The sequence below is a fragment of the Homarus americanus genome, unplaced genomic scaffold, assembly GCF_018991925.1.
Source record: "Homarus americanus isolate GMGI-L3 unplaced genomic scaffold, GMGI_Hamer_2.0 scaffold25013, whole genome shotgun sequence".
NCBI classification, from domain to species: Eukaryota; Metazoa; Arthropoda; class Malacostraca; order Decapoda; family Nephropidae; genus Homarus; species Homarus americanus.
In genome coordinates, this window is record NW_024722158.1 from 1048252 (window position 1) to 1071054 (window position 22803).

At 45.4% G+C, this 22803-nt stretch overlaps 1 protein-coding gene across 1 annotated transcript in view; it reads left to right on the top strand.

Annotated features, from left to right (window-relative positions):
* Window positions 1-2021: 2021 nt before the first annotated feature.
* LOC121862058 (MICAL-like protein 1) overlaps window positions 2022-22803 on the top strand; it is a gene marked incomplete at its 5' end in the record, with an annotated part of 81602 nt that continues 60820 nt past the window's right edge. The window contains 3 exon segments of the mRNA XM_042359988.1: window positions 2022-2164; window positions 4139-4213; window positions 4215-4440. Of these exon segments, the coding sequence (XP_042215922.1) occupies window positions 2022-2164; window positions 4139-4213; window positions 4215-4440 (444 nt within the window).

Genomic DNA, 22803 nt, shown 5'->3' on the forward strand with positions numbered 1-22803 from the left:
GAATCCCACCACCACCACCACTCCTCCCACCACCATCACCACCCCACCACCATCACCACTCCCACCACCATCACCACTCCTCCCACCACCATCACCACTCCCTCCCACCACCACCACCTCCCCCTCCCACCACCATCACCACCTCCCACCATCACCACCCTCCCACCACCATCACCCACCTCCCACCACCACCCACCTCCCACCACCATCACCACCTCCCACCACCATCACCACTCCTCCTCCCACCATCACCACCTCCCACCATCACCACTCCTCCCACCACCATCACCAATCCTCCCACCACCATCACCACCTCCCACCACCACCACATCCCACCACCACACCCTCCCCACCACCCCCACCACCACCACCCTCCCACCACCATCACCACCCTCCCCACCACCACCACCTCCTCCCACCACCATCACCACCCTCCTCCCACCATCACCACTCCCTCCCACCACCATCACCACCCTCCCACCACCATCACCACTCCTCCCACCACCATCACCACCTCCCACCACCATCACCCCACTCCTCCCACCACCACCACCTCCCACCACCTCACCACCTCCTCCCACCACCACCATCACCACCTCCTCCCACCATCACCTCCTCCCACCACCATCACCACTCCTCCCACCACCATCACCTCCCACCACCATCACCACCTCCCACCATCACCACTCCTCCCACCACCATCACCACTCCTTCCCACCACCACCACTCACCATCACCACCTCCCACCACCATCACCACCTCCCACCACCATCACCACCTCCCACCACCATCACCACCTCCCACCACCACCATCACTCCTCCCACCACCATCACCAGAACGTGCACCTGCTGTGAGACGTTTAACACAGGTACATACAGTATATCAAGGACCAGTGTTAACCATCCAAGGTTAGATAATTGTCGTCAGAGAGAGAGAGAGAGAGAGAGAGAGAGAGAGAGAGAGAGAGAGATTCGGTAATAACAAAAGAACATCGTTTGGCGCAGGAAGTTTGTTGTTTTATTATGATTGTATAATGAGTGTGTCTTTTGCACCTGGTAATGACGAAGTTGACGTACAACCATTAGTGTGTGTCTGTAATAATAATAATAATAATAAAAATAAACGGTAGCTGAAAATATACAGACTTACATTTGATTTATACATAATGATATAATATGCATTGAATACATTTACAGGGCTGTACAGTACATAAATCAGGAGTTGTTTATTATTTTAACAATAGATGGGATGGTGCTGTTCTTATATCTATCAGTGCTGGCTCTTATGGGCTGTATTTTGTTGTAGTGGCGGACTGCGCGAGTTGGGTGGGGGGCTGCAGGAGGTGGCGATGACGAGGGTGGTGCATTAGTTGGCTGCCAAACCTTTCCAGTGCTTGGTGGTGGAGGTCACTGAGGGATGGCATTTCCAGGGTGTGTGTGTGTGTGTGTGTTTTAATACTCACCAGCATCTCTCACAGGGAACATCAACTTTCTTTACAATTTTTAGTTGGAGAGTTTTAAAGATGATGTAGAGGCGGCACACACTGTCACCCTTCCTGGCCACGTCTCCTGAACCTTACTGACGAGATACACTACATTACTGAAGCTTTACTTGGTCGTACATAGTTCATCATAGGTTGGTGGCTATACTGTGGCCTGGAGACTTTGTATTGATCTTCTCTACAGTTAACTATAGCCTGTTATAGTGAGCCAAATACCTATCACTTTAACTTAAACTATACCCAGAACTCCAAAACCCAGTAAATCCTCAAAAGGGGTCCGAGATCTATGGTTTAAACGTGTACCCTCAATCCAAAAATTATCTGCATGATTTTCTAGGAGAAATTATGACACAATGGACAAATTAGGATTTTCACATCCTCACCGAGACAACAGGAGTCGCGGTGTTCATTCTGAAATCCATTCCACGCCTCCATAAAGTTATATTATGAGTGACTGTCCCTGAGGTGTAAGTAACATGCTAATAATTGTTTATGTTGTTCCAGACATCATGAGTGGAGCGTCGAGGCACCAAGGCCCTGGAGCTGTGGGCTAGACGGGCCACGGATGGCTACCAGGGGGTCAGCATCTCTAACATGACAACAGCCTGGCGCAATGGTCTCGCCTTCTGCGCCCTCATACATCGCTTCAGACCAGACCTCATGTAAGGTGTCACTCAACCTCCTACTTTGTTGGGGGTTGAGTGTACTGTGTGTGTGTGGTTACTATAAGATATTACTTCCTATAGTTAAGCTGGGATAATGCCACAAATACTTTCTATAGTTAAGCTGGGATAATGCCACAAGTACTTCCTATAAATAAGCTGGGATAATGCCACAAGTATTTCCTATAGTTAAGCTGGGATAATGCCACAAGTACTTCCTATAGTTAAGTTGGGAAAATGCCACAAGTACTTCCTATAGTTAAGCTTGGATAATGCTACAAATACTTCCTGTAGTTAAGCTGGGATAATGCCACAAGTACTTATAGTTGTTGAAAAATGCCACAAGCATTTATAGTTGCTTGATAATGCTACAAATACTTCCTGTAGTTAGCTGGGATAATGCCACAAGTACTCCTCTAGTTGTTGATAATGCAAGCTACTCTGTAGTTGCTGATAATGCAAGTGCTTCCTGTAGTTGCTTGGATAATGCCACAAGTACTTCCCAGTTGCTCGGATAATGCAACAAATACTTCCTATAGTTGTTTTGGACAGTGTAAATGCTACTCTATAGTTGTCTTGATAATGCCACAAGTATTCCTATAGTTGTTTCTGGATAATGCTACAAGTACTTCCTATAGTTGTTGTGACAATGTAACAATGTACTCTTATAGTTGCTTGATAATGCCACAAGTACTCCTGTAGTTGCTTCTGGATAATGCCACAGGTACTCCTATAGTTGCTCTGGATAATGCCACTACTTCCTATAGTTGCTGGATAATGCCACAAGCATTTCCAGTTGCTTGATAATGCACAAGTACTTCCTGTAGTTGCTTCTGGATAATGCCACAAGTACTCCTATAGGTTACTTGGATAATGCCACAAGTACTTCCTGTAGTTGCTTTGGATAATGCCACAGCACTCTCCTCTAGTTAGCTGATAATGCGCAATTTCCTGTAGTTAAGCCGATAATGCCACAAGTACTCCTGTAGTTGCTGATAATGCCACAAGTACTTCCTGTAGTTGTGCTGATAATGCCACAAGTACTTATAGTTACTTGGATAATGCTAAAGTATTTCCTGTAGTTGCTTGATAATGCTACAAGTACTTACTGTAGTTGCTTGGGATAATGCCACAAGTACTCCATAGTAAAGCTGGGAAAATGCCACAAGTAATTTCCTAGTTGCTGATAATGCCACAAGTACTTACTATAGTTGTTGGGATAATGCCACAAGTTCTTCCTATTGTTGCTAGGTTAATGCCACAAGCAATCTCTATAGTTAGCTGGAATAATGCCACGTACTTTCCTTGTAGTTGCTGGGACACAAGTACTTCCTCTAGTTAAGATGGATAATGCCACAAGCATCCTATAGTTAGCTTGGGATAATGCCACAAGTACTTCCTATAGTTAAGCCGGATAATGCCACAGTTCTTCCTATTGTTACACTAGGTTAATGCCACAAGTACTTACTATAGTTGTTGAATAATGCCACAAGTACTCCTGTAGTTAGCTTGGGTTAATGCCACAAGTACCTCCTGTAGTTGCTGGGATAATGCCACAAGTATTACTATAGTTGCTTGGGATAATGCCACGTTCCTATAGTTGCTGATAATGCCACAAGTACTTCCTGTAGTTGCTGGGATAATGCCACAAGTACTTACTATAGTTGCTGGGATAATGCCACAAGTACTTACTATAGTTGCTGGAATAATGCCACGAGTACTCTACTATAGTTGCTGATAATGCCACAAGTACTTACTATAGATTGCTGGATAATGCCGCACTACTATAGTTGCTGATAATGCCAAGCTATACTCTACTATAGTTGCTTGGATAATGCCACAAGTACTTCCTATAGTTAAGCTGGGATAATGCCACAAGTACTTCCTATAGTTAAGCTGGGATAATGCCACGAGTACTGTTACAAAATATTTATTTCTTTGTATTAATTGTGTTTACTGTATGTCTGTCAACAGTGAATTCTCCTCGCTGAAGCCAGAGAACATCTTGGAGAACAATGCTCTGGCGTTCCGTGTAGCTGAGCAGCATTTACATCCCCGCCCTCCTGGACGCTGAGGACATGGTGGATAATGTAGTACCTGATCGACTCTCTGTTTTAACCTATGTGTCACAGTATTACCGAACCTTTGCTGCCATGGGCCTGACTCTCCCTAAGCGGGTGGTGAACAACGCCGCTCCACAGTCCACGACAACAGTCAAGTCCAAGAGTACTCCTCCACCACAGCACAAGACCATGACAGAGCTCAAGACAGATAAGGTGTGTTGTCATGTAGTGAAGTAACAGGTGGAGTGGGAACATCTCTTGTGCTGCTCCATTTATTGACGTGTTTTATACTAGTGATACATGTTGTTATTATTGATTACTATTATCACTCTTACAATTATTATTATTATCATAGTAATATCATTGTGTGGGTATATATTAAAGAGATATATCGTTTAATTTGGTCCTTTATAGGAAGAGGCCAGAACTATACTGTACTATACAGGACTGTACTGTACTGTACTGTACTATACTGGACTGTACTGTACTGTACTGTACTGTACTATACAAGACTGTACCATACAAAACTGTACTGTAATGTACTGTACTGTACTGGACTGTACTGTACTATACAAGACTGTATTGTACTGTACTATACTATACTGTACTGTACTGTACTGTACTATGCTGTACTGTACTATACTGTACGGTAGTGTGATGTACTGTGCTATGCTGTACTGTACTGCACTGCACTGTACTTTGCTGTACTGTACTATTCTGGTAACTGTACATGCTGTACTTTGCTATACTGTACTGTACTATGCTGTACTATACTGTACTATGCTGTACTGCACTATACTGTACTGTAATTTGATGTACTGTACTGTGCTATGCTGTACTGTATTGTACTATACTGTACTGTACTATGCTGTACTGTACTATAATGCACTGTAGTGTCATGTACCATACTGTGCTATGCTGTACTATACTGTGCTGTACTGTACTATGCTGTACTGTACTGTGATGTACTGTACTATGCTGTACTGTACTGTGATGTACTGTACTGTGCTATGCTGTACTGTACTGTACTGTGCTGTGTTGTACTGTCTTATACTGTACTGGGCTGCACTGTGTACTGTACTGCATTGTAATGTAAGGTACTGTACTGAACTCTACTGTGCTGTGCTGTACTGTACTCTACTCTACTCTACTCTACTCTACTATGCTGTACTCTACTGCACTGTAGTCTACTGTACTCTTCTGTACTGTACTGTGCTGTTCTGTACCGTACTTACTGTACTTCACTATACTGTACTCTACTGCACTGTACTCTTCTGAACTGCACTCTACTGTACTGTACTCTACTCTACTGTGCTGTACTGTACTCTACTCTATTGTACTTTACTGTACTCTACTGTATTCTACTATACTGTACTCTACTGTACTCTACTCTACTATACTGTATTGTACTCTCCTGTACTGTACCGTACTGTACTCTACTCTACTGTACTCTACTGTACTCTACTCTACTCTACTCTATCGCACTGTACTGTACTTCAACTGTACTCTGATCTACTGTACTATACTGTATTGTACTCTACTCTACTATACTGTATTGTACTCTACTGTACTGTACCATTGTATTGCACTGTACTCTGCTGTACTCTACTCTACTCTAATCTGCTCTATTGTACTGTACTGTACTTACTGTACTGTACTTACTGTACCTCACTGTACTGTACTATACTGAACTTACTGTACCTCTACTGTATGTACTCTCACTGTCTATACTGTACTCTACCACACTGTACTTACTGTACTCTTCTGTACTGTACTCACTGTACTGTACTTCGCTGTACTGTACTCACCTGTACCTCTACTGTACTTCACTTACTATACTGTATTGTACTCTACTGTACTGTACCGTAATTGTAATTTCACTGTACTCTACCACTGTACTGACTGTACTATACTTGACTGTTCTCTACTGTACTGTACTTTATACTTCATCTGTAATTTCTCTACGAACTGTACTCGACTGTACTATACTGTATTGTACTCTCCTGTACTCTATTGTATCGTACTGTACTGAACTGTATTGTACTGTACTGTACTGTATTGCTTTAATGTACTGTACCATACTGTACTCTACTATACTTCTATTGTATTCCCTACTGTACTGTACCTTACTGTACTGCACTGTACTTCACTTCTACTCCACTGTACTGTACTGTACTGTACTGTACTTTACTCTAATCTACTCTATTGTACTGTACTCTACTGTACTGTACTGTACTTACTGTACTCTACTGTAATGTACTCTACTGTTCTATACTGTACTCATCTGTTCTGTACACTACCGCACTGTACTGTACTCTTCTATACTGCACTTTACTGTACTGCACTGTACTCTACTGTACTCTACTGTGCTGTACTTTACTCTACTGTACTCAATCTGCATCACTGTAATGTATTTCACTGTACTGCACCCCACCTAACTATACTATTGCACTACTGTACCGTTCTGTACTCTACTGTTCTGTACTCTACTGTACTATACTGTACTGTTCTCTACTGTACTGTACTTTACTGTACTCTACTGTACTCTACTATACTGTACTGTTCTCTACTGTACTGTACTTTACTGTACTCTACTGTACTATACTGTACTGTTCTCTACTGTACTGTACTCTACTATACTGTACTCTTCTGTACTGTACTCTACTCTACTATGCTGTATTGTACTCTCCTGTACTGTACTCGTACTGTACTGTACTCTACTGTACCGTACTGTACTGTACTATACTATACTGTAATCTCAGCATCTGTACTTCCATCACACTGCACTGTACTGTAACCCTTCTGTACTGCACTTTACTGTACTATACTCTACTGTACTGTACTGTAATTCTCACTGTACTGAACTGTACTCAATTCTATTGTACTTCACTCTAACTCTATTCTATTGTACTGTACTCTACCTATTGTAATTTCACTGCACTGTACTCCTACTTTACTCTCACTGTATTTCTACTGTACTGTACTGTACTCTATTCACTGTACTTCATTTTACTGTACTGTACTGTACTTACTGTACTCTCTACTTACTGTACTTCACTTACTGCACTGTGCTGTACTGTACTGTATTGTACTCATACTGTTTTGTGCTGCACTGTACTGTACTCTATTCTACTGTACTCATTTATTTTAGTCTACTAGCTTACCTCATCAGTCTACTGTGCTGTACTGTACAGTATTGCATTGTACCTTACTCTACTTCACTGCACTGTATTGTACTCTTCTTCTGTACTCTATCTGTGCTGTACTGTACAGTATTGCTTTGTACTCTACTGTACTGTATTTTATCTCACTCTACTGTACTCTACTCCACTGTACTCTACTGCACTGTACTGAACTCTGTTGTACTGTACTCTACTGTACTGCATTATACTGTACTCTACTGTACTATACTGGACTCTACGGTACTATACTCTGCTGTGCTCTACTGTACTATACTGAACTCTATTGTACTGTACTATACTGTACTCTACTGTACTGCATTATACTGTATTCTACTGTACTATACTGACCTCTACGGTACTATACTCTGCTGTGCTCTACTGTACTATACTCTACTGTGCTGCACTGTACTGTATTGTACTGTACTGTGCTATACTGTACTTTAATGTGCTATTTTGCAGTGAAATTGTACTATACTGTGGTGCCCTGTACTGTTCTGTACTGTGCTCCACTGCATTGTTCTGTACTGTGTTGCTCAATGCTGCTTTGAACTGTGCTGTGCTGTGCTGTACTGTGCAGTACAGTGTAGTGTAGGACACTGGTCATCATCAGTGTACAGTGTGTTAGCTGTAGGGACAGTGGTCATCATCAGTGTACAGTGTGTTAGCTGTAGGGACACTGGTCATCATCAGTGTACAGTGTGTTAGCTGTAGGGACACTGGTCATCATCAGTGTACAGTGTGTTAGCTGTAGGGACAGTGGTCATCATCATGTACAGTGTGTTAGGCTGTAGGACAGTGGTCATCATCAGTGTACAGTGTGTTAGCTGTAGGACAGTGGTCATCATCAGTGTACAGTGTGTTAGCCGTAGGACAGTGGTCATCATCAGTGTACAGTGTGTTAGGCTGTAGGACACTGGTCATCATCAGTGCATGTGTTAGCTGTAGGACACTGGTCATCATCAGTGTACAGTGTGTTAGCTGTAGGGACACTTGGTCATCATCAGTGTACAGTGTGTTAGCTGTAGGGACAGTGGTCATCATCAGTGTACAGTGTGTTAGCTGTAGGGACAGTGGTCATCATCAGTGTACAGTGTGTTAGCTGTAGGGACAGTGGTCATCAATAAATAGTGTACAGTGTGTTAGCTGTAGGGACAGTGGTCATCATCAGTGTACAAAGTGTGTTAGCTTTAGGGACAGAGATCATCATCAGTGTACACAGTAATGCTAGCTGTAGGGACAGTGGTCACTAATGCGTACAGTGTGTTAAAGGCCAGGGACATGGTCATCATCAGTGTACAGTACGTTAGGCTGTAGACAGTGGTCATCATCAGTGTACTACAGTGTGTTAGCTGTAGGGACAGTGGTCATCATCAGTGTACTACAGTGTGTTAGCTGTAGGGACAGTGGTCATCATCAGTGTACTACAGTGTGTTAGCTGTAGACAGTGGTCATCATCCATGTACAGTGTGTTAGCTGTAGGACAGTGGTCATCATCAGTGTACAGTGTGTTAGCTGTAGGACAGTGGTCATCATCAGTGTGCAGTGTTAGCTGTAGGGACAGTGGTCATCATCAGTGTACAGTGTGTTAGCTTTCGCTGTAGGGACAGTGGTCATCATCAGTGTATACAGTGTTAGCTTTTAGGACAGAGATCATCATCAGTGTACAGTAATGCTAGGCTGTAGGGACAGTGGTCATCATCAGTGTACAGTGTGTTAGCTGTAGGGACAGTGGTCATCATCAGTGTACAGTACGCTAGCTGTAGGGACAGTGGTCATCATCAGTGTACTACAGTGTGTTAGCTGTAGGACAGTGGTCATCATCAGTGTACTCACAGTGTGTTAGCTAGGACAGTGGTCATCATCAGTGTACTACAAGTGTGTTAGCTGTAGTGACAGTGGTCATCATCAGTGTACAGTGTGTAGCTAGACAGTGGTCATCATCAGTGTACAGTGTGTTAGGCCATGTAGGGACAGTGGTCATCATCAGTGTACAGTGTGTTAGCTGTAGGGACACAGTGGTCATCATCAGTGTACAGTGTGTTAGCTGTAGGACAGTGGTCATCACTGCGTACAGTGTGTTACTGTAGGGACAGTGGTCATCATCAGTGTACAGTGTGTTTAGCTGTAGGGACAGTGGTCATCATCAGTACAGTGCTAGCTGTAGGGACAGTGGTCATCATCAGTGTGTGTTAGCTGTAGGACAGTGGTCATCATCAGTGTACAGTGTGTGTGTTAGCTGTAGGGACAGTGTGGTCATCAGTGTACAGTGTGTTAGCTGTAGGACAGTGGTCATCATCAGTGTACAGTGTGTTAGCTGTAGGACAGTGGTCATCATCAGTGTACAGTGTGTTAGCTGTAGGGTCAGTGGTCATCATCATGTACAGTGTGTGTTAGCTGTAGGACAGTGGTCATCATCAGTGTACAGTGTGTTAGCTGTAGGGACAGTGGTCATCATCAGTGTACAGTGTGTGTTAACTGTAGGGACAGTGGTCATCAGTGTGTGCAGTGTGTTAGCTGTAGGACAATGGTCATCATCAGTGTACAGTGTGTTAGCTGTAGGACAGTGGTCACTAACAAAGTGTACAGTGTGTTAGGCTGTAGGGACAGTGGTCATCATCAGTGCATGTGTGTTAGCTGAAGGGACAGTGGTCATCATCAGTGTACAGTGTGTTAGCTGTAGGGACAGTGGTCATCATCAGTGTACAGTGTGTAGGCTGTAGGGACAGTGGTCATCATCAGTGTACAGTGTGTTAGCTGTAGGGACAGTGGTCACTAATAATAACAGTGTACAGTGTGTTAGCTGTAGGACAGTGGTCATCATCAGTGTACAGTGTGTTAGCTGTAGGGACAGTGGTCATCATCAGTGTACAGTGTGTTAGCTAGGACAGTGGTCATCATCAGTGTACAGTGTGTTAGCTGTAGGGACAGTGGTCATCATCAGTGTACAGTGTGTTGTGGGGCTGTAGGGACAGTGGTCAATATCATCAGTGTGCAGTGTGTTAGCCGAGTAGGACAGTGGTCATCATCAGTGTAATAAAAAGTTAGCTGTAGGGACAGTGGTCATCATCAGTGTATACAGTGTGTTAGCTGTAGGGACAGTGGTCACTATCAGTGTACAGTGTGTTAGCTGTAGGACAGTGGTCATCATCAGTGTGCAGTGTGTTAGCTGTAGGACAGTGGTCATCATCAGTGTACAGTGTGTTAGCTAGACAGTGGTCATCATCAGTGTACAGTGTGTTAGCTGTAGGGACAGTGGTCAATATCAGTGTACAGTGTGTTAGCTGTAGGGACAGTGGTCATCATCAGTGTACAGTGTGTTAGCTGTAGGGTCAGTGGTCATCATCAGTGTACAGTGTGTTAGCTGTAGGACAGTGGTCATCATCAGTGTACAGTGTGTTAGCTGTAGGGACAGTGGTCATCATCAGTGTGTACAGTGTGTTAACTGTAGGACAGTGGTCATCATCAGTGTGCAGTGTGTTAGCTGTAGGGACAATGGTCACTATCAGTGTACAGTGTGTTAGCTGTAGGACAGTGGTCAATATCAGTGTACAGTGTGTTAGCTGTAGGGACAGTGGTCATCATCAGTGTACAGTGTGTTAGCTGAAGGGACAGTGGTCATCATCAGTGTACAGTGTGTTAGCTGTAGGACAGTGGTCATCATCAGTGTACAGTGTGTTAGCTGTAGGACAGTGGTCATCATCAGTGTACAGTGTGTTAGCTGTAGGGACAGTGGTCATCATCAGTGTACAGTGTGTTAGCTGTAGGACAGTGGTCATCACTGTGTATATACAGTGTGTTAATGTAGGGACACAGTGGTCATCATCAGTAAGTACAGTGTGTTAGCTGTAGGACAGTGGTCATCATCAGTGTACAGTGTGTTAGCCAGGGACAGTGGTCATCAGTGTACAGTGTGTTAGCTAGGACAGTGGTCATCATCAGTGTGCAGTGTGTTGCTGATAGGGACAGTGGTCATCATCAGTGTACAGTGTGTTAGCTGTAGGACAGTGGTCATCAGTGTACAGTGTGTTAGCTGTAGGGACAGTGGTCATCATCAGTGTACAGTGTGTTAGCTGTAGGGACAGTGGTCATCATCAGTGTATGTGTTAGCTGTAGGGACAGTGGTCATCATCAGTGTACGTGTGTTAGCTGTAGGGACAGTGGTGATCATCAGTGTACAGTGTGTTAGCCAGTAGGACAGTGGTCATCATCAGTGTACAGTGTGTTAGCTGTGTAGGACAGTGGTCATCATCAGTGTGTACAGTGTGTTAGCTGTAGGGACAGTGGTCATCATCAGTGTACAGTGTGTTAGCTGTAGGGACAGTGGTCATCATCAGTGTACAGTAAAGTTAACTGTAGGGACAGTGGTCATCATCAGTGTGCAGTGTGTTAGCTGTAGGGACAGTGGTCATCATCAGTGTGTGCAGTGTTAGCTGTAGGGACAGTGGTCATCATCATGTACAGTGTGTTAGCTGTAGGGACAGTGGTCATCATCAAGTGTACAGTGTGTTAGCTGTAGGGACAGTGGTCATCATCAGTGTACACAGTGTGTTAGCTGTAGGACAGTGGTCATCATCAGTGTACAGTGTGTTAACTGTAGGGCGAAAGTGGTCATCATCAGTGTATACAGTGTTAGCTGTAGGACAGTGGTCATCATCAGTGTACAGTGTTTTAGCTGTGAAGTGGTCATCATCAGTGTACAGTGTGTTAGGCTGTAGGAACAGTGGGTCATCATCAGTGTACAGTGTGTTAGCTGTAGGGACAGTGGTCATCATCAGTGTACAGTGTGTTAGCTGTAGGACAGTGGTCATCATCAGTGTACAGTGTGTTAGCTGTAGGACAGTGGCCATCATCAGTGTACAGTGTGTTAGCTGTAGGACCGTGGTCATCATCAGTGTACAGTGTGTTAGCTGTAGGGACAGTGGTCAATATCAGTGTACAGTGTGTTAGCTGTAGGACAGTGGTCATCATCAGTGTACAGTGTGTTAGCTGTAGGACAGTGTCATCATCAGTGTACAGTGTGTTAACTGTAGGGACAGTGTCATCATCAGTGTACAGTGTGTTAGCTGTAGGGACAGTGGTCATCATCAGTGTACAGTGTGTTAGCTGTAGGACAGTGGTCATCATCAGTGTGTACAGTGTGTTAGCTGTAGGGACAGTGGTCATCATCAGTGTATGTGTTAGGCTGTAGGGACAGTAATACTATCAGTGTACAGTGTGTTAGCTAGGACAGTACCACGTACAGTGTTTTAGCCAGGGACAGTGGTCATCATCAGTGTACAGTGTGTTAGCTGTAGGAACAGTGGTCATCATCAGTGTACAGTGTGTTAGCTGTAGAACAGTGGTCATCATCAGTGTACAGTGTACAGCCAGGGACAGTGGTCATCATCAGTGTACAGCGTGTTAGCTGTAGGGACACAGTGGTCATCATCAGTGCAGTTGGTGTGTTAGCTGTAGGGACAGTGGCTGTCATCAGTGTACAGGTGTTAGGGCTGTAGGGACAGTGGTCATCATCAGTGTACAGTGTGTTAGCTGTAGGGACAGTGGTCATCATCAGTGTACAGTGTGTTAGCTGTAGGACAGTGGCCTAATATCAGTGTACAAAGTGTTAGCTGTAGGGTCAGTGGTCATCAGTGTACATTGTGTTAGGCTGTAGGGACAGTGGTCATCATCAGTGTACAGTGTGTTAGCCAGGGACAGTGGTCATCATCAGTGTACAGTGTAAGTGGGCTGTAGGGACAGTGGTCATCATCAGTGTGCAGTGTGTTGCTGTAGGGACAGTGGTCATCATCAGTGTACAGTGTGTTAGCTGTAGGACAGTGGTCATCATCAGTGGGCTGCAGTGCCAGCCAGGGACATGGTCATCATCAGTGTACAGTGTGTTAGCTGTAGGGACAGTGGTCATCATCAAAGTGTACAGTGTGTTAGCTGTAGGACAGTGGTCATCATCAGTGTACAGTGTGTTAGCTGTAGGACAGTGTCATCATCAGTGTGCAGTGTGTTAGCTGTAGGGACAGTGGTCATCATCAGTGTACAGTGTGTTAGCCAGGACAGTGGTCATCATCAGTGCAAGAAAAAGTTAGCTGTAGGGACAGTGGTCATCATCAGTGTACAGTGTGTTAGCTGTAGGACAGTGGTCATCATCAGTACAGTGTGTGTTAGCCAGGGACAGTGTCATCATCAGTGTACAGTGTGTTAGCTGTAGGGACAGTGGTCATCATCAATGTACAGTGTGTTAGCTGTAGGGACAGTGGTCATCAGTGTACAGTGTGTTAGCTGTAGGGACAGTGGTCATCAGTGTACAGTGTGTTAGCTGTAGGGACAGTGGTCAACAACAGTGTACAGTGTTAGCTGTAGGGACAGTGGTCATCATCAACAGTGTACAGTGTGTTAGGGGCTGTAGGGACAGTGGTCATCATCAGTGTACAGTGTGTTAGCTGTAGGGACAGTGGTCATCATCAGTGTACAGTGTGTTAGCTGTAGGGACAGTGGTCATCATAAGTGTACAGTGTGTTAGCTGTAGGACAGTGGTCATCATCAGTGTACAGTGTGTTAGCTGTTGGGACAGTGGTCATCATCAGTGTACAGTGTGTTAGCTGTAGGGACAGTGGCCATCATCAGTGTACACAGTGTGTTAGCTGTAGGGACCGTGGCTGTCATCATCAGTGTACAGTGTGTTAGCTGTAGGGACAGTGGTCATCATCAGTGTACAGTGTGTTAGCTGTAGGGACAGTGGTCATCATCAGTGTACAGTGTGTTAGCCGTAGGGACAGTGGTCATCATCAGTGTACAGTGTGTTAGCTGTAGGACAGTGGTCATCATCAGTGTACAGTGTGTTAGCTGTAGGACAGTGGTCATCATCAGTGTACAGTGTGTTAGCTGTAGGACAGTGGTCACCACTGTGTACAGTGTGTTAGCTGTAGGGACAGTGGTCATCATAAGTGTACAGTGTGTTAGCTGTAGGGACAGTGGTCATCAGTGTACAGTGTGTTAGCTGTAGGACAGTGGTCATCATCAGTGTACAGTGTGTTAGCTGTAGGACAGTGGCCATCATCAGTGTACAGTGTAGTTAGCTGTAGGGACCGTGGTCATCATCAGTGTACAGTGTGTTAGCTGTAGGGACAGTGGTCATCATCAGTGTACTACAGTGTAAGTTAGCTGTAGGGACAGTGGTCATCATCAGTGTACAGTGTGTTAGCTGTAGGACAGTGGTCACTAACAGTGTACAGTGTGTTAGCTGTAGGACAGGTGGTCATCATACAGTGCAGTGTACAGCTGTAGGACAGTGGTCATCATCAGTGTACAGTGTGTTAGCTGTAGGGACAGTGGTCAATATCAGTGTACAGTGTTAGCTGTAGGACAGTGGTCATCAGTGTACAGTGTGTGTGTTAGCTGTAGGACAGTGGTCATCATCAGTGCCAGTGTGTTAGCTGTAGGGACAGTGGTCATCATCAGTGTACAGTGTGTTAGCTAGGACAGTGGTCATCATCAGTGTACTACAGTGTGTTAGCTGTAGGACAGTGGTCATCATCAGTGTACAGTGTGTTAGCTGTAGGACAGTGGTCACTACCAAAGTGCATACAGCAAGCTAGCTGTGGTGGGTCAGTGGTCACTATCAGTGTACAGTGTGTTAGCTGTAGGGACAGTGGCCACTACCAGTGTACAGGCATGTTAGCTGTAGGACAGTGGTCATCATCAGTGTACAGTGTGTTAGCTGTAGGACAGTGGTCATCATCAGTGTACAGTGTGTTAGCCAGTAGGACAGTGGTCATCATCAGTGTACAGTGTGTTAGCTGTAGGGACAGTGGTCATCATCAGTGTACAGTGTGTTAGCTGTAGGGACAGTGTCACTTCATCAGTGTACAGCACACATGTAGGACAGTGGCTTCATCATCAGTGTATACAGTGTGTTAGCTGTAGGACAGGGTCATCATCAGTGTACAGTGTGTTAGCTGTAGGGACAGTGGTCATCATCAGTGTACTACAGTGTGTTAGGCCAGGGATGCGGTCATCAGTGTACTACAGTGTGTTAGCTGTAGGACAGTGGTCATCATCAGTGTACAGTGTGTTGTAGACAGTGGTCATCATCAGTGTACAGCATACATTAGCTGTAGGGACAGTGGTCATCCTCAGTGTACAGTGTGTTAGCTGTAGGACAGTGGTCATCATCAGTGTACAGTGTGTTATTAGCTGTAGGACAGTGGTCATCATCAGTGTACAGTATGTTAGCTGTAGGACAGTGGTCATCATCATGTACAGTGTGTTAGCTGTAGGACAGTGGTCATCAGTGTACAGTGTGTTAGCTGTAGGGACAGTGGTCACTCATCAGTGTACATTGTGTTAGCTGTAGGGACAGTGGTCATCATCAGTGTACAGTGTGTTGAAGGCCAGGACAGTGGTCATCATCAGTGTACAGTGTGTTAGCTGTAGGGACAGTGGTCATCATCAGTGTACAGTGTGTTAGCTGTAGGGACAGTGGTCATCATCAAAGTGCACAGTACGTTAGGCTGTAGGGACAGTGGTCATCATCAGTGTACAGTGTGTTAGCTTAGGACAGTGGTCATCTTCAGTGTACAGTGTGTTAGCTGTAGGACAGTGGCACACATCAGTGTACAGTGTGTTAGCTGTAGGGACAGTGGTCATCATCAGTGTGTTGTAGTGTGTTAGCTGTAGGACAGTGGTCATCTTCAGTGTACAGTGTGTTAGCTGTAGGGACAGTGTTCATCATCAGTGTACAGTGTGTTAGCTGTAGGGACAGTCATCATCAGTGTACAGTGCTAATAGCTGTAGGACAGTGGTCATCCTCAGTGTACAGTGTGTTAGCTGTAGGGACAGTGGTCATCAGTGTACAGTGTTAGCTGTAGGGACAGTGGTCATCATCAAGTGTACAGTGTTAGCTGTAGGACAGTGGTCATCATCAGTGTACAGTGTGTTAGCTGTAGGGACAGTGGTCATCATCAGTGTACAGTGTGTTAGCTGTAGGGCAGTGGTCATCATCAGTGTACAGTGTGTTAGCCAGCAGGGACAGTGGTCATCATCAGTGTACTACAGTGTGTTAGCTGTAGGACAGTGGTCATCATCAGTGTACAGTGTGTTAGCTGTCGACAGTGGTCATCATCAGTGTACAGTGTGTTAGCTAGGACAGTGGTCATCATCAGTGTACAGTGTGTTAGCTGTAGGGACAGTGGTCATCATCAGTGTACAGTGTGTTAGCTGTAGGACAGTGGTCATCATCAGTGTACAGTGTGTTAGCTGGGGACAATGGTCATCATCAGTGTGTACAGTGTGTGTTAGCTGTAGGGACAGTGGTCATCATCAGTGTACAGTGTGTTAGCTTGTAGGACAGTGGTCATCATCAGTGTATTAAGTGTGTTAGCCTAGGGACAGTGGTCATCCTCAGTGTACAGTGTGTTAGGGGCTGTAGGGACAGTGGTCATCATCAGTGTACAGTATGTTAGCTGTAGGACAGTGGTCATCATCAGTGTACAGTGAAGGTAGGGCCAGTGGTCATCATCAGTGTACAGTGTGTTAGGCTGTAGGACAGTGGTCATCATCAGTGTACAGTGTGTTGGGGCTGTAGGACAGTGGTCATCTTCAGTGTACAGTGTTAGGCCAGGGACAGTGGTCATCATCAGTGTACAGTGTGTTAGCCGTAGGACAGTGGTCATCATCAGTGTACAGTGTGTTAGCTGTAGGGACAGTGGTCATCATCAGTGTACAGTGTGTTGTGGGGCTGTAGGACAAAGTGGTCATCATCAGTGTACAGTGTGTTAGCTGTAGGACAGTGGTCATCATCAGTGTACAGTGTGTGTTAGCTGTAGGGACAGTGGTCATCATCAGTGTACAGTGTGTTAGCTGTAGGACACAGTGGTCATCATCAGTGTACAGTGTGTTAGCTGTAGGGACAGTGGTCACTATCAGTGTACAGTGTGTTAGCTGTAGGACAGTGGTCATCATCAGTACAGTACGTTAGCTGTAGGGACAGTGGTCATCATCAGTGTACAGTAAAGTTAGCTGTAGGACAGTGGTCATCATCACAGTGTACTACAGTGTGTTACTGTAGGGACAGTGGTCATCAGTGTACTACAGTGTGTTAGCTGTTGGGACAGTGGTCATCATCAGTGTACAGTGTGTTAGCTGTAGGGACAGTGGTCATCATCAGTGTACTGCTATGTGTTAGCTGTAGGGACAGTGGTCATCATCAGTGTGCAGTGTGTTAGCTGTAGGACAGTGGTCATCAGTGTACAGTGTGTTAGCTGTAGGACAGTGGTCATCATCAGTGTACTACAGTGTGTTAGCTGTAGGACAGTGGTCATCATCAGTGTACTACAGTGTGTTAGCTGTAGGACAGTGGTCATCATCAGTGTACAGTGTGTTAGCTGTAGGACAGTGGTCATCATCAGTGTACTACAGTGTGTTAGCTGTAGGACAGTGGTCATCATCAGTGTGCAGTGTTAGCTGTAGGGACAAAGTGGTCATCAACAGTGTACAGTGTGTTAGCCAGACAGTGGTCATCATCATCAGTGTACTACAGTGTGTTAGCCGTAGGACAGTGGTCATCATCAGTGTGCAGTGTGTTAGCTGTAGGACAGTGGTCATCATCAGTGTACAGTGTGTTAGCTGTAGGGACAGTGGTCATCATCAGTGTACCGCAGTGTGTTAGGCTGTAGGGACACAGTGGTCATCATCAGTGTACAGTGTGTTAGCTGTAGACAGTGGTCATCACTGTGTACAGTGTGTTGTAGGGAAACAGTGGTCATCATCAGTGTACAGCATGTTAGCTGCTGTAGGGACAGTGGTCATCATCAGTGTACAGTGTGTTAGGCTGTAGGGACAGTGGTCATCATCAGTGTACTACAGTATGTTAGCCAGTAGGACAGTGGTCATCATCAGTGTACAGTGTGTTAGCTAGAAATAGTGGTCAATATCAGTGTACTACAGTGTGTTAGCTGGGTAGGACAGTGGTCATCATCAGTGTGTACTACAGTGTGTTAGCTGACAGTGGTCATCATCAGTGTACAGTGTGTTAGCTGTAGGACAGTGGTCATCATCAGTGTACAGTGTGTTAGCTGTAGGGACAGTGGTCATCAGTGTACAGTAAAGAAGCTGTAGGGACAGTGGTCATCATCAGTGTACAGTGTGTTAGCTGCTAGGACAGTGGTCATCATCAGTGTACTACAGTGTGTTAGAAGCTGTAGGACAGTGGTCATCACTGTGTGTACAGTGTGTTAGCTGTAGGGACAGTGGTCATCATCAGTGTGTACAGTGTGTTAGCTGTAGGACAGTGGTCATCATCAGTGTACAGTGTGTTAGCTGTAGGACAGTGGTTATCATCAGTGTACAGTGTGTTAGGCTGTGGGACAAAGTGGTCATCATCAGTGTACAGTGTGTTAGCTGTAGGACAGTGGCCTCATCAGTACAGTGTGTTAGCTGTAGGGACAGTGGTCATCATCAGTGTACAGTGTGTTAGCTGTAGGGACAGTGGTCATCATCAGTGTACAGTGTGTTAGCTGTAGGGACAGTGGTCATCATCAGTGTACAGTGTGTTAGCTGTAGGACAGTGGTCATCATCAGTGTACAGTGTGTTAGCTGTAGGACAGTGGTCATCATCAGTGTACAGTGTGTGTTAGCTTGTAGGGACAGTGGTCATCATCAGTGTACAGTGTGTTAGCTGTAGGACAGTGGTCATCATCAGTGTACAGTGTGTTAGCTGTAGGACAGTGGTCATCATCAGTACAGTGTGTTAGCCAGAAAGACAGTGGTCATCATCAGTGTACAGCAAATGTTAGCTGTAGGGACAGTGGTCATCAGTGTACAGTGTGTTAGCTGTAGGACAGTGGTCATCATCAGTGTACACAGTGTGTTAGCCGTAGGGACAGTGGTCATCATCATGTACTACAGTGTGTTAGCTGTAGGGACAGTGGTCATCATCAGTGTACAGTGTGTTAGCTGTAGGACAGTGGTCATCATCAGTACAGTGTGTTAGCCAGGACAGTGGTCATCATCAGTGTGTACAGTGTTAGCTGTAGGGACAGTGGTCATCATCAGTGTACAGTGTGTTAGCTGTAGGACAGTGGTCATCATCAGTGTACAGTGTGTTAGCTGTAGGGACAGTGGTCATCATCAGTGTACAGTGTGTTAGCTGTAGACAGTGGTCATCATCAGTGTACAGTGTGTTAGCTGTAGGGACAGTGGTCATCATCAGTGTACAGTGTGTTAGCTGTAGGACAGTGGTCATCATCAGTGTACAGTGTTAGCTGTAGGGACAGTGGTCATCATCAGTGTACAGTGTGTTAGCTGTAGGACAGTGGTCATCATCAGTGTACAGTGTGTTAGCTGTAGGACAGTGGTCATCATCAGTGTACTACAGTGTGTTAGCTGTAGGGACAGTGGTCATCATCAGTGTACAGTGTGTTAGCTGTAGGGACAGTGGTCATCATCAGTGTACAGTGTGTTAGGGGCTGTAGGGACAGTGTGGTCATCAGTGTACAGTGTGTTAGCTGTAGGACAGTGGTCATCATCAGTGTATTGCGTGCTAGCTGTAGGACAGTGGTCAATAACAGTGTGCAGTGTGTTAGCTGTAGGACAGTGGTCACCTACCAGTGTACAGTGTGTTAGCTGTAGGGACAGTGGTCATCATCAGTGTACAGTGTGTTAGCTGTAGGACAGTGGTCATCATCAGTGTACAGTGTGTTAGCTGTAGGGACAGTGGTCATCATCAGTGTACAGTGTGTTAGCTGTAGGGACAGTGGTCATCAGTGTACAGGTGTTAGGCTGTAGGGACAGTGGTCATCATCATGTACAGTGTGTTAGCTGTAGGGACAATGGTCATCATCAGTGTACTACAGCATGTTGGGCCGTAGGGACAGTGGTCATCAGTGTGCAGTGTGTTAGCTGGGGTAGGGACAGTGGTCATCATCAGTGTACAGTGTGTTAGCTGTAGGACAGTGGTCATCATCAGTGTACAGTGTTGCAATGTAGGACAGTGGTCATCATCAGTGTACAGTGTGTTAGCTGTAGGGACAGGGTCATCATCAGTGTACAGTGTGTTAGGGGCCAGGGACAGTGGTCATCATCAGTGTACTACAGTGTGTTAGCTGTAGGACAGTGGTCATCATCAGTGTACTACAGTATGTTAGCTGTAGGGACAGTGGTTTCATCAGTGTACTACAGTATGTTAGCTGTAGGGACAGAGGTCATCATCAGTGTACAGTGTGCTAGCTGTAGGACAGAGGTCATCATCAGTGTACAGTGTGTGTTAGCTGTAGGGACAGTGGTCATCATCAGTGTACAGTGTGTTAGCTGTAGGGACAGTGGTCATCATCAGTGTACAGTGTGTTAGCTGTAGGACAGTGGTCATCATCAGTGTACAGTGTGTTAGCTGTAGGGACAGTGGTCATCATCAGTGTACAAAAGTGTGTTAGCTGTAGGACAGTGGTCACTCATCAGTGTACAGTGTGTTAGCTGTAGGACAGTGGTCATCAGTGTAAGAAAGTGTGTTAGCTGTAGGACAGTGGTCATCATCAGTGTACACAGTGTGTTAGCTGTAGGACAGTGGTCATCATCAGTGTACAGTGTGTTAGCTGTAGGGACAGTGGTCATCATCAGTGTACAGTGTGTTAGCTAGGGACAAAGTGGTCATCATCAGTGTACAGTGTGTTAGGGGCTGTAGGGACAGTGGTCATCATCAGTGTACAGTGTGTTACTGTAGGACAGTGGTCATCATCAGTGTACTACAGTGTGTTACTGTAGGGACAGTGGTCATCATCAGTGTACTACAGTGTGTTAGCTGTAGGACAGTGGTCATCATCAGTGTACAGTGTGTTAGCCGTAGGGACAGTGGTCATTATCAGTGTACAGTGTGTTAGCTGTAGGGACAGTGGTCATCATCAGTGTACAGTGTGTTAGCTGTAGGATTGTGGTCATCATCAGTGTGCAGTGTGTTAGCTGTAGGGACAGTGGTCATCATCAGTGTACAGTGTGTTAGCTGTAGGACAGTGGTCATCATCAGTGTACAGTGTGTTAGCTGTAGGACAGTGGTCATCATCAGTGTACAGTGTGTTAGCTGTAGGACAGTGGTCATCATCAAAGTGTACAGTGTGTTAGCTGTAGGACAGTGGTCATCATCAGTGTACAGTGTGTTAGCTAGGACAGTGGTCATCATCAGTGTACAGTGTGTTAGCTGTAGGGACAGTGGTCATCATCAGTGTACAGTGTGTTAGCTGTAGGACAGTGGTCATCATCAGTGTACAGTGTTAGCTGTAGGGACAATGGTCATCATCAGTGTACTACAGTATGTTAGCTGCTGTAGGGACAGTGGTCATCATCAGTGTGCAGTGTGTTAGCCGTAGGGACAGTGGTCACCATCAGTGTACAGTGTGTTAGCTGTAGGACAGTGGTCATCATCAGTGTACAGTGTGTTAGCTGTAGGACAGTGGTCATCATCAGTGTACAGTGTGTTAGCTGTAGGGACAGTGGTCATCATCAGTGTACAGTGTGTTAGCTTTAGGGACAGTGGTCATCATCAGTGTGTACTACAGTGTGTTAGCTGTAGACAGTGGTCATCATCAGTGTACTATAGTATATGTTAGCTGTAGGACACAGTGGTTCTCATCAGTGTACTACAGTATGTTAGCTGTAGGACAGAGGTCATCAGTGTACAGTGTGTTAGCTGTAGGACAGAGGTCATCATCAGTGTACAGTGTGTTAGCTGTAGGGACAGTGGTCATCATCAGTGTACACAGTGTGTTAGCTGTAGGGACAGTGGTCATCATCAGTGTACAGTGTGTTAGCTGTAGGGACAGTGGTCATCATCAAGTGTACAGTGTGTTAGCTGTAGGACAGTGGTCATCATCAGTGCAAGTGTGTTAGCTGTAGGGACAGTGGTCATCATCAGTGTACAGTGTGTTAGCTGTAGGGACAGTGGTCATCATCAGTGTACAGTGTGTTAGCTGTAGGGACAGTGGTCATCATCAGTGTACAGTGTGTTAGCCTGTAGGACAGTGGTCATCATCAGTACAGTGTGTTAGCTGTAGGGACAGTGGTCATCATCAGTGTACAGTGTGTTAGCTGTAGGGACAGTGGTCATCATCAGTGTACAGTGTGTTAGCTGTAGGACAGTCATCAGTGTACAAAGTAGCTGTAAGGACAGTGGTCATCATCAGTGTACAGTGTGTTAGCTGTAGGAAATAGTGGTCATCATCAGTGTACAGTGTGTTAGCTGTAGGACAGTGGTCATCATCAGTGTACAGTGTGTGTTAGCCAGGACAGTGGTCAATATCAGTGTACAGTGTGTTAGCTATAGGTAGGGACAGTGGTCATCATCAGTGTACAGGTTAGCTGTAGGGACAGTGGTCATCATCAGTGTACAGTGTGTTAGCTGTAGGACAGTGGTCAT